General features: G+C 43.2%; 1 protein-coding gene across 2 annotated transcripts in view; it reads right to left on the reverse strand.

The window, feature by feature from the left end:
* LRRC27 (leucine rich repeat containing 27) overlaps positions 1-14,356 on the reverse strand; it is a 440,921-nt gene that overhangs the window by 278,879 nt on the left and 147,686 nt on the right. For both annotated transcript variants that reach the window (XM_085606197.1, XM_085606198.1), the window contains one exon: positions 502-654. In XM_085606197.1, coding sequence (XP_085462323.1) covers positions 502-654 — 153 coding nt within the window. The remainder of the gene's footprint in view (positions 1-501; positions 655-14,356) is intronic.

Genomic DNA, 14,356 nt, shown 5'->3' on the forward strand with positions numbered 1-14,356 from the left:
AGCGCTAGCAAGCCCCTGACATCCACAAGCTCACTCTCCCAACCATTACTGTTACTCACAGTGTACCATAAAGTTTTACTTCAGCGCTTCTAGTGGCTGATACCACTCACTGTCTGTTCACTCATATCCTAGATGCTGCATTATAGTTCATCTACACTGTCGGTTCACTCACCTCCAGCATTCTTTGCCAACGCGATGAAACTCTGAATATGCCAGGTTAAGTCTAAATAGCCTCACCAGGTGGGGCATTCTCACAGCTCAGCCCACTGTCTGCAACTGACATTTTTACCAACCAAGCACTCATCAGCATTCCATTACATATCACACACACACTGGCTGAGCAGCAGGGAACTGGGAAACTGTGGAGAGGATGCATTGTAACACCACAAGATACAACACAGTTCAATTAATACTCATCTGTTATTTAGAATTGTTCTTAAATAAATGTGGTCACTTACAATCTACATTTCAATTTACATTAATGACATAATTCTTACATACCAGGCAGAGTTGGCTCCACGTGGTCACACTTTCCGGCTCTTGCATTTTGAAGAAACAACAGGATTGCCTGAAGACCTTTTTGCACAATTTCAAGTGGTGGAAACTCGAGAGGGCAATGCCTCAGATTCAAGGCTTTCAGCGTAGTTAGATTGCCTACAAAAATCACACACCTATAATTAAAACAGGTTTATGTTGCTTTTTAGTTTAAATGTTTTACCTCTATTGGATAATGGAACACACAGAGATAGACAGAGAGAGAGAGAGAGATCTGCAAGGCAGATTTCCGTAATTTACACAAGGCTGGCAGAATTGTAATGCTGCAAAAATATACAGGAGATAACGTCTTCAATGCAGACATAACATTAAATAACCGTTATCAAAAAGATATAAAATATGCCTATGAATGATTATGTATCGTAGGCCTAATGGGTAGGAAGCTACTTTCAGATTAAATTAGCCCTCGACAGACTAATGCCAACTGCCTGATAGTGCCAAACATTTCATACTGATTTTTGTAGAGAACAGTCCTAGCACATTACATCACAGTGTGTAATTTAACAAAGTGTGGTAATATTTAAATATAATGAGTTTCAGTTACCTAATACTGAATGTTTTCGTTCTCCAACATACAATGTTTTGAGGGTTATATAACATTACTGAAGTGGAAACCTGCATTTGTGAGGTTTTCCAGTCATTCATAATATGTTTAATCCTTCCTATCTTGAACTCTTCAAAAGCAATTGTATTTTTATGTTGAGGCCTATCCACTGAACCTACCATCTGTGCTCCCTGATGGACACACTAGAGCAAAAGTACTCTGTAGAACTACCAAACAGTTTCAAAACATGCCGTAGTTGCTTATGGTAGAAGTGTTGCCTACAACAGTATGTGGCGCATCTAAGAAGAAGACTACTACTGTGGTGTCGGAGGCAGGGGATCTGGTCTGCAGTGAGCGCTATTGAATGACTGAGCTCCATTATCTTGACATCAGCTGACATTGAACGCCTTCCAGTGGTGCCACTCTGAACTCTCTGCACCTGGTGGTATGCTCACTGAAAGCACCATCTTAAATAACCTGGACCCCCATTAGAAAACCCAGGCATGCACACATTGTCCTCATATGCTTATACGTGGCACCATAAAGGCTGGCACAAACTGTGCTTATCCACAGGTGGTAGGGTCATTAGTGGATAACACACTATTTGAAAAAAGGCAAAAGCATAGCAGGCACCCTCATTTTTCGAATCATTCCTGGGTCCCTTTTCCACAATCCCTCTTGATGTTTTAGCTTTCTACCTTCCCATGAGAAAAATCCTGAACCTGGACACTGACTTCAGCTTAAATCCAAAAATGTTGTTTGCGAACTCCATTTTACACACCTGGCTTACTGCTGGAATTCGCCATCTTTTGAGTCTTATTCTGTCAGATTTTTGCGATTACTAACCTATTATTGCTTAACCCATGTTTGTTGGCTTTAGGATTCAGTGCACTTTCATCCGGCTAACCAGTGGTAAAGTGCTTGTGCTCTACCTTCCAAACATGGTAAAATTGGTATACATCTGATTGGTACATTTATTTTACTTTATAAGTCCCCAGTATGGTACTATATGTACCCAGGGCCTGTAGATTAAATGTTCCTAGTGGGCTGCAGCACTCATTGTGTCACCCACTTAAGTAGCACAGTAAAACATGTCTCAGGTCTGCCATTGTAGCCGTTTTTAAAACTGTCATTTTGATCTGGCAAAATAAATGTTTTGCTAGGCCTAAATCATTTTTTTATACGTATAAGTCATCCCTGAGGTAGGCCCTAAAGGCTCATAGGGCAAATGTATGGCATTTAAAGAGCAGGACATTCATACTCAAGTTGTACATGTCTTGGCAGTGGAAAAACCCAACATGCTTGCTTACCTTGAACCTATCACCGTAGAAGTGACTCCAAGGGTTAGTTGGCTGACCTCTTTTTGAACTACAGGGACACTACAAGCTTCCAGAGGCTTTTCCCTGCAACTGCCCAGCTGACCAGTACCAATTGGACCTGCCTGGACACTGCTGCTACCTCTCCTAGTGGTAGTCTTAAAACCCAAGTGATGCCCCCCAGGTTCTGGACCCTTGGCTGGTGTTAAAGTGTACTTTTCCAACCTTAAATCTGTAACAACCTTAAATCTACAAGAACTGAACTTGAGGTGAAGAATCAGAGGTTCTGTGCTCTTTGCGACAAAAAGAACTGTCCCAGTCTCCTCACAAATGGATTTCACTGAGGCCAATGTAGAAACTGCATCCGACTACTGATGAGATCATCACAGATACAGACCCTGGACTTCTCCCATATAGAGCTTTTCGTGCCAACAACAACTGCTCCGCATCTACCGCCACCGCAGGGTTCCGATCGCTGACACGCTCCTTCCATCGACAATGAGCACCCCGTAATGTTTCAATGTCCAATAAATGTTTCTTCAGTGTAGAAAGAAATATAGGCTTCATATGTCAAGAAAAAGAAGCATGCTGAGAAGCCATGTTGCTGCCTTGCAGCTGCCTTTGGAAGGTTATTTACGATGCCCATGCACTGGTGCGATTAGCATGTGACGTCAGAGGAGCCCAATCACCCCTAATGTCATGACGATCTTAGGCAGAAAACTAAGGCTACTGTCTATCATTAGTATTTTAAGATATAAGAATCTATTAGCCCCGCAATAATGGCCTTTGCAGCTTTATTGTCTAAGGAAGTCAAGCGTTAGATACGATCAGAAACTGGCAGGAGCTATTCATTTGAGGTTGGGAATTGTCAAGATTGTGTAACATTAGCTCTGCCAAGGAAGCATCGAGCAAAGCTGGAAAACATCACGAAAACCCTCGGATTGTTCTGGAAATCTTTGATTACTTTAAGGAAGGAAACATCCAAAGGACAACCATGTCCATCGGAAAGACACAGTAGGATCCTTTGGAAAATGACCAAGAAGTCCGCTGCTTTCCTGACACTGGTTGTTGCCACAAAGCCAAAGGTTCACATGGTTTACACATCAGAGAGGCTAATGACAAATTAACCTTCCATAGAAGAGACAAATCTCTAGATCAAGAATGAAAATACCCATCGAAGTTAGGTCTTTAAAAACCCAATTTTCAGGAGTAACATATCTTTGGGAGTGGTTAGGTAAAGTCCAATTTGCACATAATGTTTATAGAAAACAATTAAGCTCCCTGTTACAGTAAACAATAACTGAGTTATAAGACCCCCTTAAAGGAGGAATGGCTGAAGGAGGTCTTCGACAAAAGTAAACATAAGGAAGGGTGAGAGTATTGAAAAGTGTAATAGGAGGAAGTGAACACATTGGAATGAAAGGCAGAAAATAAGTAAAAAATAAAAAAGGGAGCATCGGAGGGTAGGGAGGAGGATTAAGGGAGTGTGGTTAAGAGGTAACACAAAGGGTGACTGGCACACAACCATCTTTACCTTGTATACAACTTTCTGACCATCCTCATTCTTAGTGGTGATCACTCTGTACTTTTCTATTCTACAGATACCCAGAGTGTTCTAGCTGTTACTTTACTTCTACCTTGGTTGGACACAAGACCCATGCACAAGTTTAGTGTTCCACTGGGTAGCATTTCTCTTCCCAACATTTCTTGTTTATTCTCTCCTATTAGGAGATGAGGGTTTGCAGGATGGTGTGTTCTTGTTGGTGCCATTCTGTGACTGTAACAAACACTATGTGTGGCGCTCACCGTGTTCGTGTTTCGCAAACCAAGATAGTGCCAAAAACATATGAGTTAATTCTGAGTTTGGTGGAAAGTCCTACAGACAGGCAGAGACCAGTGCCCCTACTTACCATGTTGAGACATCTTTTCTTTCCTGGCAGGGATCTCTGTGAATGCTCATGGGGCTAGCTCTGCATTCCTTTTTTGTTCTGAGAATAAAACTCCCAAAGCGCAGGTTTAATTCTGCAGAACAAAATAGAAATGTCCATGATGTGACCAGTTTTCTCCCTGCACACCAGGGACATGTTATAATGTTCATGTTTGGAACTGCCTTGCTTCGCAGAGCTATGCTTCTGCTTTGCTTCTGCTACTGCTACCGCTACTGCTACTGGGACCCAGTGGTGGATGGGCCACCAGTCAAACATTTCTAACAACAGAGCCAGCTGAGGATGACCCAAAGGAAATCTAACCCTTTCCCACCTCTAAATGAGAAGGAGAACTGTTAATTCTGAGGCGGGGACTCACTCCACATAAACTGAATTGACCCTCATAGCAACAGCACTTGCTCTTGATCATCTATTTACCTTTGTGTGTTCTATTTCTTGCCCCGGTTCTGCCACCATTATTCTTCACTGTTTCTGACCCATGCATGACTTTTCACTTTCTAGATTAGTGTTGCAGCTTTTTTTTAGGTTTTGCCTGCTCAGCGCTTGCGCTGTGCTTGTGAAATCTCATATAATCAATATACATCTTAAAAGGGGATTACAGCCCACCCCTACTTTTCATTAGTTTGTGTGCTTGCCCATTTGTTTTCCTTGATTTCTGTTGGTTGTAGCATGCTATTTCCTGTTGTTCTTCGTGTGTTTTTCTTATAAGCAGAGCTTGGCCCATGCGCCACTTTTTAGGTCTCGCCTACGCAGCACACATGCGCTGCATAGGAGAAAGACCTTTAGCAATCGATTCACTTTTGCAGGCAAAAACGTGCACGTGTTGCATTGCTTTCAATGGCAATGCGTGCACGTTTGGCGATTCCCTTGCGGGAGCGAGCTTTAAAACCATCTGGTTTTAATTAACATATGGTTCCTGCTCGCTCCCGCAAGGGAAACAGGCGCAGGCACCCTCCCCTCTCCCCTCCCCCTGCTGCCAGCGCAAGGCACACCCGCTTGTTTTTTCTTCCTTCTGCTTTCCACCTCCTTCTATCATCCTTTCTCTTCATCATTATCACTGTCCTTCTTTCTTCGCTTTTTTTCCTGGCAATGATTTTTTTGTTCTTTCTTTGCCTTTTGATTTCTGTATTTTCTTTTATTTGTTCGTCTTTTGTTTTCTTCTCCCACTTTTTTCTTTCAAGATTTTTTCTTTTTGTTTCTCCCCTACTATAATTTCCAGCTGCGGCCCGTGGAGGGAGTTCAGTGGGGCGGAAAGGCAGGGTGGGGGAGGGGCAGGGTGGGGGGTTCTAAAAACCGGAATATGGATAATTGCAGGTAAGTAAACAATAAAATAAATAAAACAAATTTCCTAGCGTGCGCTGCATCGCATTTTTATTTTTATTTTTATTTCTTATTCCCCTTTTTGCTTTGACATTCTGTATTTTCTGTCTTTCTCTTTTAGCTTATTTCCTATTTTTGCTAGTCGTGTTTTTCTCTCCGTTTTATCTTTGTATTGTTTTGGATTAGCATTTTCGTCTAGATGGCGTGATCCTTTGAGAGCGCTGCAAACGCTGTCGGTGCTTCCAGTCTACCCGGCACTTTGCTGGTCTTCGTGCCGAGGATGGAAGGCAGGACGGAGGGATCTCTGAAGAGCGCAGACTGCAAGGTGAAGAGTAAGGAAGGCTCGGCGTTGGAGAGAGCTGGGAACAGCCTGTTCCATTAGATACTGAGCAAGAGAACTTTCCTGACGGCCGAGGAGGACACGGTCAGTGGCCCCTTGTAGATACTCGGAAAGGCCTCTCTTAGACTCCTAAAGCGCTGCTCGCATTGACAACGCTGACCCCTTAGTCGCCTTTGACCTTTTATGAGCATAGAAGGGGAACATGAACTTTGTTAGCCTGGGAATCTGCCCAAGCTCGGCCAGCTCAACCCCCTTTTGTTCTTACTGAACGTCCTTTGTTCTCTCTTGGCAATGCCTACGCTGGCCAGTGCTTGTCTGCGCGCTCTTTGTAGATGGTTGCCATAAATTGTCCCAATATTAGATTCCAGACTTGCATAGCGTTTGCCTTGGCTTGTTAAGTTGTGTGCTGCTTCGAGCTCATGTTGCTGCATTTCAGGTGAGAACAGTTCCCCCCATCCCGTTGTTTACCATACCTCTCTGCTGCTGGTAGTTGTACACTACAAGTAGCAGCAGACCTTGGGGTAGGATGATAGCTTGACATATCTTCTTATTGTGTTTCTTAGCCAGAACAGGTCGACCCAAGCTGTTTGAGCCAGGAAGGGCTACGTTGTTTGAAAAACTCAACTTCATGTGCTTATTTCGGGTGCTCAGATCTCTGTTTCAAGTGCTAGGGTTTATTTTTAGAAGGCAGCGTCTTTACTGTGTTAGTCCACTTGAAGCAATTATGGACTGCAATTCCCAAAATGCACTTTTTTTTTTAATGAAGGGCAGGACTGAAATCATGATCTGCTATTCTTTCATTTGCTCAGCAGAAGATCGATCAGAGAAGGTGGACAACTTTTGGAACCTTTTCTGTAATTTTGGGCTATTTTCTGGCGAACTGATTTGCACCTTCTAAATGGGGAATGTCTTGGGAAACTGCTGTGCAAAAATGCACGAGACTGCGATAGTAAAGATGTTATGCATGAACTAGTTGATCAAATACTGCATATAGCTTACGGGGTTAAAGCACCAGCTGTGCAAATAGCCATTGGTAATCAACACATCAAAGGGTATAGCAATGGTAATGTAAATCAGGTGGTTAATGCACTTGCTGGAGATGTGTGTGCAAACCTTGCTCACTTGTTTAGACCATAAATTAGCAGCAGAACTCTGAAATTTCCCAGTTCCATACATAACTCCTCTAACCACATGTTTTCAGCATCTGGGATTTGTTGTCCTGTTTTAACCCCTTGAAAAATCAGAACTACTAGTCCCTGAATGCAAAGGAAACAAGCATTGGCAGAGCCAATAGGTCGCGCCTTTGGGATCTTATAAATGTTTAGCCATGCAACAGTTGATGGTGTTGCACCAAGGATATTGTGCTGCATAAGTAAATACTTATAAGGTCTCAAAAGCGAGACCTATTGGCTATGCCAATGCTTATTAGCTTTACATCCGCTTTTTTCGACCCACTTTTTTCTTTGTGAGCAAGCTTGTTTGCCAACTGCATGTGATTTGCGCTGCTGTGCTCCTAACAAATTTAAATTTTGCTCTTGAATATTTAAAACTTTTTTTATTTTGGTGTGAGTTAATCGCAAATTTTTAAACTAAGTATTTAGCTCAGTAAGCGGTTTGTTGTGCCTCCCTCCTGTCGCATATTGCTAACTCGCACCTCCCGTTGGTGCCTCAGCCACAAATCCCTGCTCCCTCACACCACAGAGAGGAACCTGTCTCTATATTAGTTGTAAATAAAAATAAAGAAATCTATTAGATTTTATTTTTTTTTTAAAGACATGTTGCACAGTGGCGCTGACTGTTGTACAACATGGCTTAAAGTTTAAAAATAAAAGAGCAATGACAACGACAACGGTGACCACGTCATGGTGCTTTTTAAAAAAACTCTTAAAGACATGCTGAACCACAACAGCTAGTGGTGCTGTGTGAAATGTCTAAAAAACATTGACAAAACCAATAGATTTCTGCTTTTTCCCCCAGGACCGCGGGGAAGCCTCATGGCCCCTGTTGGCTCCCCGCCTCCTGCGGGAGCTGGCATTGCTCTTGCAAGAAGAGAGCTGCTGGAAATGCAGCTCCCTGCGTGAAGGAGCAATCGGTTTCATCTCTTTCCCTGCCCGCATGTCTGCAGGCAAAAAAAGAGATGAAACATTCGCTTCCAGCAGGCGGGAGCACTTTGACAGCTCCCACAAGCTGGAAGTGGTGTGTTTGCTTTTGCTTGGCGGGAGCTATCACAGATCCCGCCAAGCGAAAGCAAATAGCTATGTCCTGGGGATGGGCACCCCAGGACATAGCAGGAGCTGCCCCCCAGGGCCATGTATTGCTCAAGGAGGGGTGTCCGTGCCCCCTTCTGTTTGCATGGGCCGCCTCGGGGAGGTGGTGGTCGCCGAGAATGCCCCAGGGAGGTGGTGGTCACCAGGGTGCAGGGGGTTTACCGGGGCCACCTGTATATTTAATGTAGCCCCAGGGAGGTGGTGGAGGTCTGCCAGGGGCTAAGGGGGGTCCGTGCAGCCCCCCAGTCAATTTATTTCTAACCCCATGGAGGTGGTGGTCCCTGGAGCTCAGGGGTGATGTGAGCAGCCCCCCGCAGTAATAAAATTAACCCCGGGGAGGTGGTGGTCCCCTGGGCATAATTAAGCCCAAGGAGGAGAGCCCTGTGTGCCCCCTCCTTTTCTTTGAAAAACCCCGCCTGCCCCGGGACCTGGCCTATCTGGGGGCTATAATGTAAACATGCACAAGAGGCTGCGCTTGGCTTTTCTTTGTTTAAACTTTTCCCACAGATTTGAAACTCCGACGCGTTCCCAAACCAATTTTTTTTTTGGCCCTGTCGGTTACACTGGGGGACACCAGGACCACAGTTTTGGAGTCAGGGTACTCCTACCCTGCCCCCTTTTCTTTTTTCTAAGCGTTTTTTTGGGAACTTGGCTGAAGCCGAGTCCCCAGATGGCAACCAACAATTCCTGGTTGAAGTGTTGGCAGCCAATCAGATTTCAGTACGGGGCCTGTCAGATCCTCGGAGGATCGACGTCCCTATATATACAATTTTTTTTTATATCTCTAAAACTACTGAATGGATTTACACCAAATGACAAAAAGGGCTGTTTTTGGACTTCTCTGCCAAGGTTGGTGTAATTCTGTCCAGGGGTTCGGGCTTTAGTCATGTCGAAATATCTCTAGGGAAATGAACATTGGAAAAACACTTTTGTTGACCCCCTTTTCTCAGCCCCTGCTTGACTGATCACCCCAAAACTTTTCATTCACAACAGGAATCTCTGGCACACTAGTTTTGGAAAATTTCGTTAAGATTCATCAACCGGTGCCAAAGATTTATATACAATTTATATATATATATATATACTGTAGTAATCCAAGCAGATTCAATTTTAGCTTCTTATATAAAGTTTATAGGGAAGTTCAATAAACATCCGCAACCTTCAGCAGTACAGAAATTACTGGCCATTCTTGGAATCTTTGCTGTGATGCTGATACACACACACACATATATATATATGTATATATGTTCCAAAGAGTGTCCTGTGCACGAAGACGCACTCCACTGCAGGTAATTCTTCTGAATTAATAATACAGGGGAACTGGCACATTTCATCTTGAATTGCTTTGGCCTTACGGGTTTCAGAGCCCTCTGGCCCCTTAATCATAGGCAGCTGATAAACGAAATTCACTTTCAAAGCACGCTTTTATTTGCAATTTACGCCCTCTGGTGGGTTAAGCACTTGCATTTTAATTAATGCAAAAGGATTATGGTATTCGTAGTTGTGCTTTGAAACAGTCAAATCCTTCGGTGGATAATTTCGAAGTTACAGTAATTTATAAACATATTTCCAGCCCTCCAGTGGGACTCAGGACAGAACTTGCACAGTTTAGTTTAAAGCACACTGCAGTCTCGCATCTTGAGTTAGAGAAAAGTCTCTGACTTTGCGACCCCATGTTTTGTTTGAAAGGATGGTGCAGTCTTCAACGGCCGGACTGCTGTGATGTTACATGTTCCAAAGAGTGTACTGTGCACGAAGACGCATTCCACTGCAGGTAATTCTTCCGAATTAATAATACAGGGGAACATTTCATCTTGAATTGCTTTGGCCTTACGCGTAAGGCCAAAGCAATTCAAGATGAAATGGGCCAGTTCCCCTGTATTATTAAATCAGAAGAATTACGTGCAGTGGAGAGAGGGAGAGAGAGTGGAGAGAGGGAGAGAGAGAGAAGAGAGAAAGAGAGAGAGAGAGAGAAAGAAAGAGAGAGAGAGAAAGAGAGAGAAAAAGAGAGAAAGAGAGAAAGAGAGAAAGAGAGAGAGAGAGAGAGAGAGAGAGAGAGAGAGAGAGAGAGAGAGAGTGTCTGTGTGTGTGTGTGTGTGTGTGTGTGTGTGTGTGTGTGTGTATATAGATATATAATTTTCGTACATATATGCATATACACACACATACACATATAAATATATATGAAATAATAATTTTTTTCATTTTCAAAAGTCCACCAGTAACTTGCCGCACTCAGGACAGGTGCCTCCAGTGCGTGGGGTGGGCCCGCGATATCTGCATTTAAAACATCCCAAAGGACAGGAACGGAAGAACCCTCGGGAAATAGTTTCTCAGATTTATTGCAAGCAAATATGTTTCAGCTTTCGCCTTTTTCGAAACTCGCCATTTAAACCGGTCATGTCTTCGCACTATGCTTTTAAATTGAACAGGCACCTTCCATTCGATAATTAATGGTTCGACCCAAAAGAGGACTGTTGCACTTCAAAGTGATGTTTACAATCCATGGCAGCCATATCGGTGTGTGATGTTTATAACCAAATTTAGTGGCAGTACTGGCACTGTGCAGGATATTTCCATGCAATCTCAAAAATGACTCGAACACCTCTCACCAAACCCACTGTGTGGGACTAACTGGAAGTAACAGGAGGGTAGTTGGCTCCCAAGGATGTTCTAGGAGGCCAACTACCTCTCCTGTTACCTCTAGTATGTCCCATACAGCGGGATTGCTTGGAGGTTTATGGAGGCTGAGCTAACTATAACTCGCGCCCCCGTAATGCACTGCCTTTGACCTCGTATATTACATCACTCATGACATGGTCAGTGACATCACTCATGACATCACTCATGACATCTCAAATGACATCACTGATGAAATTATCCAGTAACTCTGAGTGTTTTTAAAAAGTTTATGAGTGTTAAATAAATATATCGAGATGTTTTGGTGAATCAGTGGGTGTATAAGTGCCTGTATGGATGATTCAGTGTGTGCGTGACTGCATAAGTGAGTGATTAGGTGTCTCAGTGAATGTATAGGTGAGTGATTACGTTGTGCAAATGTCTGTATCAATCTGTCAGTTGGTGTCTAAGTGGCTGTAATGGTTGGTGAGTGGGTATGTGAGTGGCTATATGGGGGATTGATTGGTTGTCTGAGTACCTGTATGAGTGTCTGTGTGGGTGGGTGAGGGTTGTGTGACTGCCTGCATGGATGAATGAGTGGGTGGCTGTATGGGTTAATTAGTGCATCTGTGAGGGGCTGTATGGGTGACAGAGTGTGTGTATGGCTGTATCGGTGAGTGAATGGATGCCATTGGTATATGGTTGAGTAACTGCATATGCGCAAGGCAGTAAAGGTGAGTGTTGGGAGTATATGAGTGACTGTATGTATGACTGATTGATTGCAAGAGTGGCCGTATGGGTGGGTTTGTACTTGTGTCAGTGACTGTAATGGGTGAATGAGTGTGTGCTAGTATCTGTATGAATAAGTGAGTGGGTGTGTGCTTAACTGTATAGGTGAGTAAGTGGCTCTGTAATCAACTCTATGGCTGAGTGAGCAGCTCTACGGGTGACTGACAGTGTGTGAGTGGCTGTATGGGTGTATGAGTAGATATATTAGCAGCTGTATTGGTCAGTGAGTTGGTTATGAGTGGCTGTATAGCTGAGTGTGTGCTTGTGCCAATGACTGTATAGGTGAGTATGTGCTAGTATCTGTATGAATAAGTGAGTGGGAGTGTGTATAACTGTATAGGTGACTAAGTGGCTGTGTGATTGACTTTAAGGGTGAGTGAGTAGGTGAGTGAGTAGCTTTATGGGTGTATGAGTGGATATATCAGTGGCTGTATTAGTGAGTTGGTATATGTGTTGCTGTATAGGTAACTGAGTGGATGTGTGTGTAGTCCTATGAATCAGTGAGTGGGTGTGTAAGTATGGGTGTGTCAACTGTTTTGAGAATGCTAGTGTGGAAGTTGGAGTGGGTGTATGAAAGATTATATTGGGGCGTGAGTGGGTGCGTCAGATTCTGCGGATGATGTCATTAGTAACTGACCATGTCATGAGTAATGTAATATGTGAGCTCATAAGCAGTGCATTGTGGGGGCGTGAGTTATAGTTAGCTCAGCTAACTAGAACTCAATTTCTCTGGTTTTGTACAAGTGAAATAGCCTAACTATAACGTCCCTGTAACCTTTGGTTCTTTTCAGTGAATTTTTAAGGTTTTTTAAAATTATATTTCCTAATTATAACATCCCTGTAACCTTTGTTTTTTTCAGAGATTAAATATATGTTTGTACATATACACACATAGATATTATATTTATCTTACTAATAATTAACATGCATGGTAAAGGCATTGTTGTAAAGGCTAGTGTTTATTATATAGCTTAATATTATTTTCAACACAGTAATTCTTTCTTAAGTTGACCCCCATTCAGTCAGTCACTCAGTCAGAATATCTTTATTCGACTCAATTAAAGTCATACAAAGAGATTAAAAACATTTCATACAAAAAGTTAGGAGCATTTCATGCGTGTTAAAATATGACAGTAAAATAATTTACATTAAAACAAATCTAGGCATACAAAAGTTAAAAAGGAATAACAATGGATCTAATGGGTATGTTTTTTCATCCTAACTGCAGCTACCAAGAAATTGGCTATACAAAAGGTGATATGTATGTTAGGCAATGATTGCAAGAAGAGCAGAGCCGGTCTCACTTGTGTGAAGCCCGCCTCCTTCAAAGCTGATACCAGATATTTTTTCCTTGGCTCTAAATAAAACCCACAAAACATAACAAAATGCATGGTGTCTTGTGGTGAGAAATGATCGCAACTGCAGGGTGAGGCTATTTCCGGTTTTTCCCATGTTTTAAAAGTGCCTAAATAAAAATGTAACAAATTAAACCTGAACTTGGTTAAAAGAAACCTATGGAATGGAATTGTAACGAAACCAAGATACGGTGCTAAAGAAAATGAATTAACAAGTAAGTAATGACCCCTTACTGATGGTTTCACTAATTCCCTTTCTTCACGAAGTGCTCTTGCCCTCCCCATAAAATGCTTTTTAACAAGATCGATGTCTTGGACCTTGATATCTTGGGGGGAAGTAAAGAGCTCTGGTCGTCCCAAATCTGAGAATACCTTCAACAGATAGGCCAGCCAGGGGATCTTTTTACAATGGTCTAGGGACAAGACGTCGGACATGATCTTATGGTTCAGTGGGAGGTCTTTATTAAGCCACGTCTTTAACCAAAAGATCAGGGGGGCCATATTCAACCCATCAGTAAGGAAATCTAGGCCCACCTCCAAGTGTATTGAGTAAGTCGGTGTTGACTGCGGCACAGAGAGGAGTGTCCGTATGAATCTGTTCTCCGCTCTCTGGATTGGTTCCACGTTTACATAGCAACAAATTGGTGAACCATATAACGCAATGGCGACAGGTTTACTCTTGTAAATTTTTATTAACGCTTCCATGGGCCTGGCACCTAACCTGCCCGCAAAGCCCATGAGGGCAGGCGATGATCTAATGACCGCCACCCTCTTCGCCCTCACTTGAGGACCCCAAGTTCCTCTCTGGTCAAAAAGTACCCCCAAGTAGGGAAAAGTGTAAACTCTGGTAACCATATCCCCTCTACATGTAAAGGTTATTGTTCTCCTCTTGCTACTTTCTCGGCCCACCACCATGGTATGTGATTTACTAGCATTTATCTTTAAATCAAGCTGTTCCATGAATGTGCCAAAGGCATTTAAGAGGCGTTGAAGGCCGACACCTGTGCGCGCAATTAGCACGGCGTCGTCCGCGTACAGGAGCGCTGGGATCTTAACTGCTCCCGCACGCGGAACGTCGACTTCCTTCTCCTCCAAATGTGCACCCAGACCGTTAATATAAATTGTGAAGAGCAAAGGGGCCAATATGCAGCCCTGCCTTCCCCCCCTCAGGGATTTAAAAAGGGACTTGCACCTACCCTCATTTGTGACTCGTACGGCCGAAAAAAGCTCCTGGTGTAGGGAAGCCATAAATCTTACCAATGCCTCATCGATCCCCAATTTCAGCAAGGTCCTCCATAGCTTAGC

Source organism: Triturus cristatus, chromosome 1_2, assembly GCF_964204655.1.
Source record: "Triturus cristatus chromosome 1_2, aTriCri1.1, whole genome shotgun sequence".
Taxonomy (NCBI): domain Eukaryota; kingdom Metazoa; phylum Chordata; class Amphibia; order Caudata; family Salamandridae; genus Triturus; species Triturus cristatus.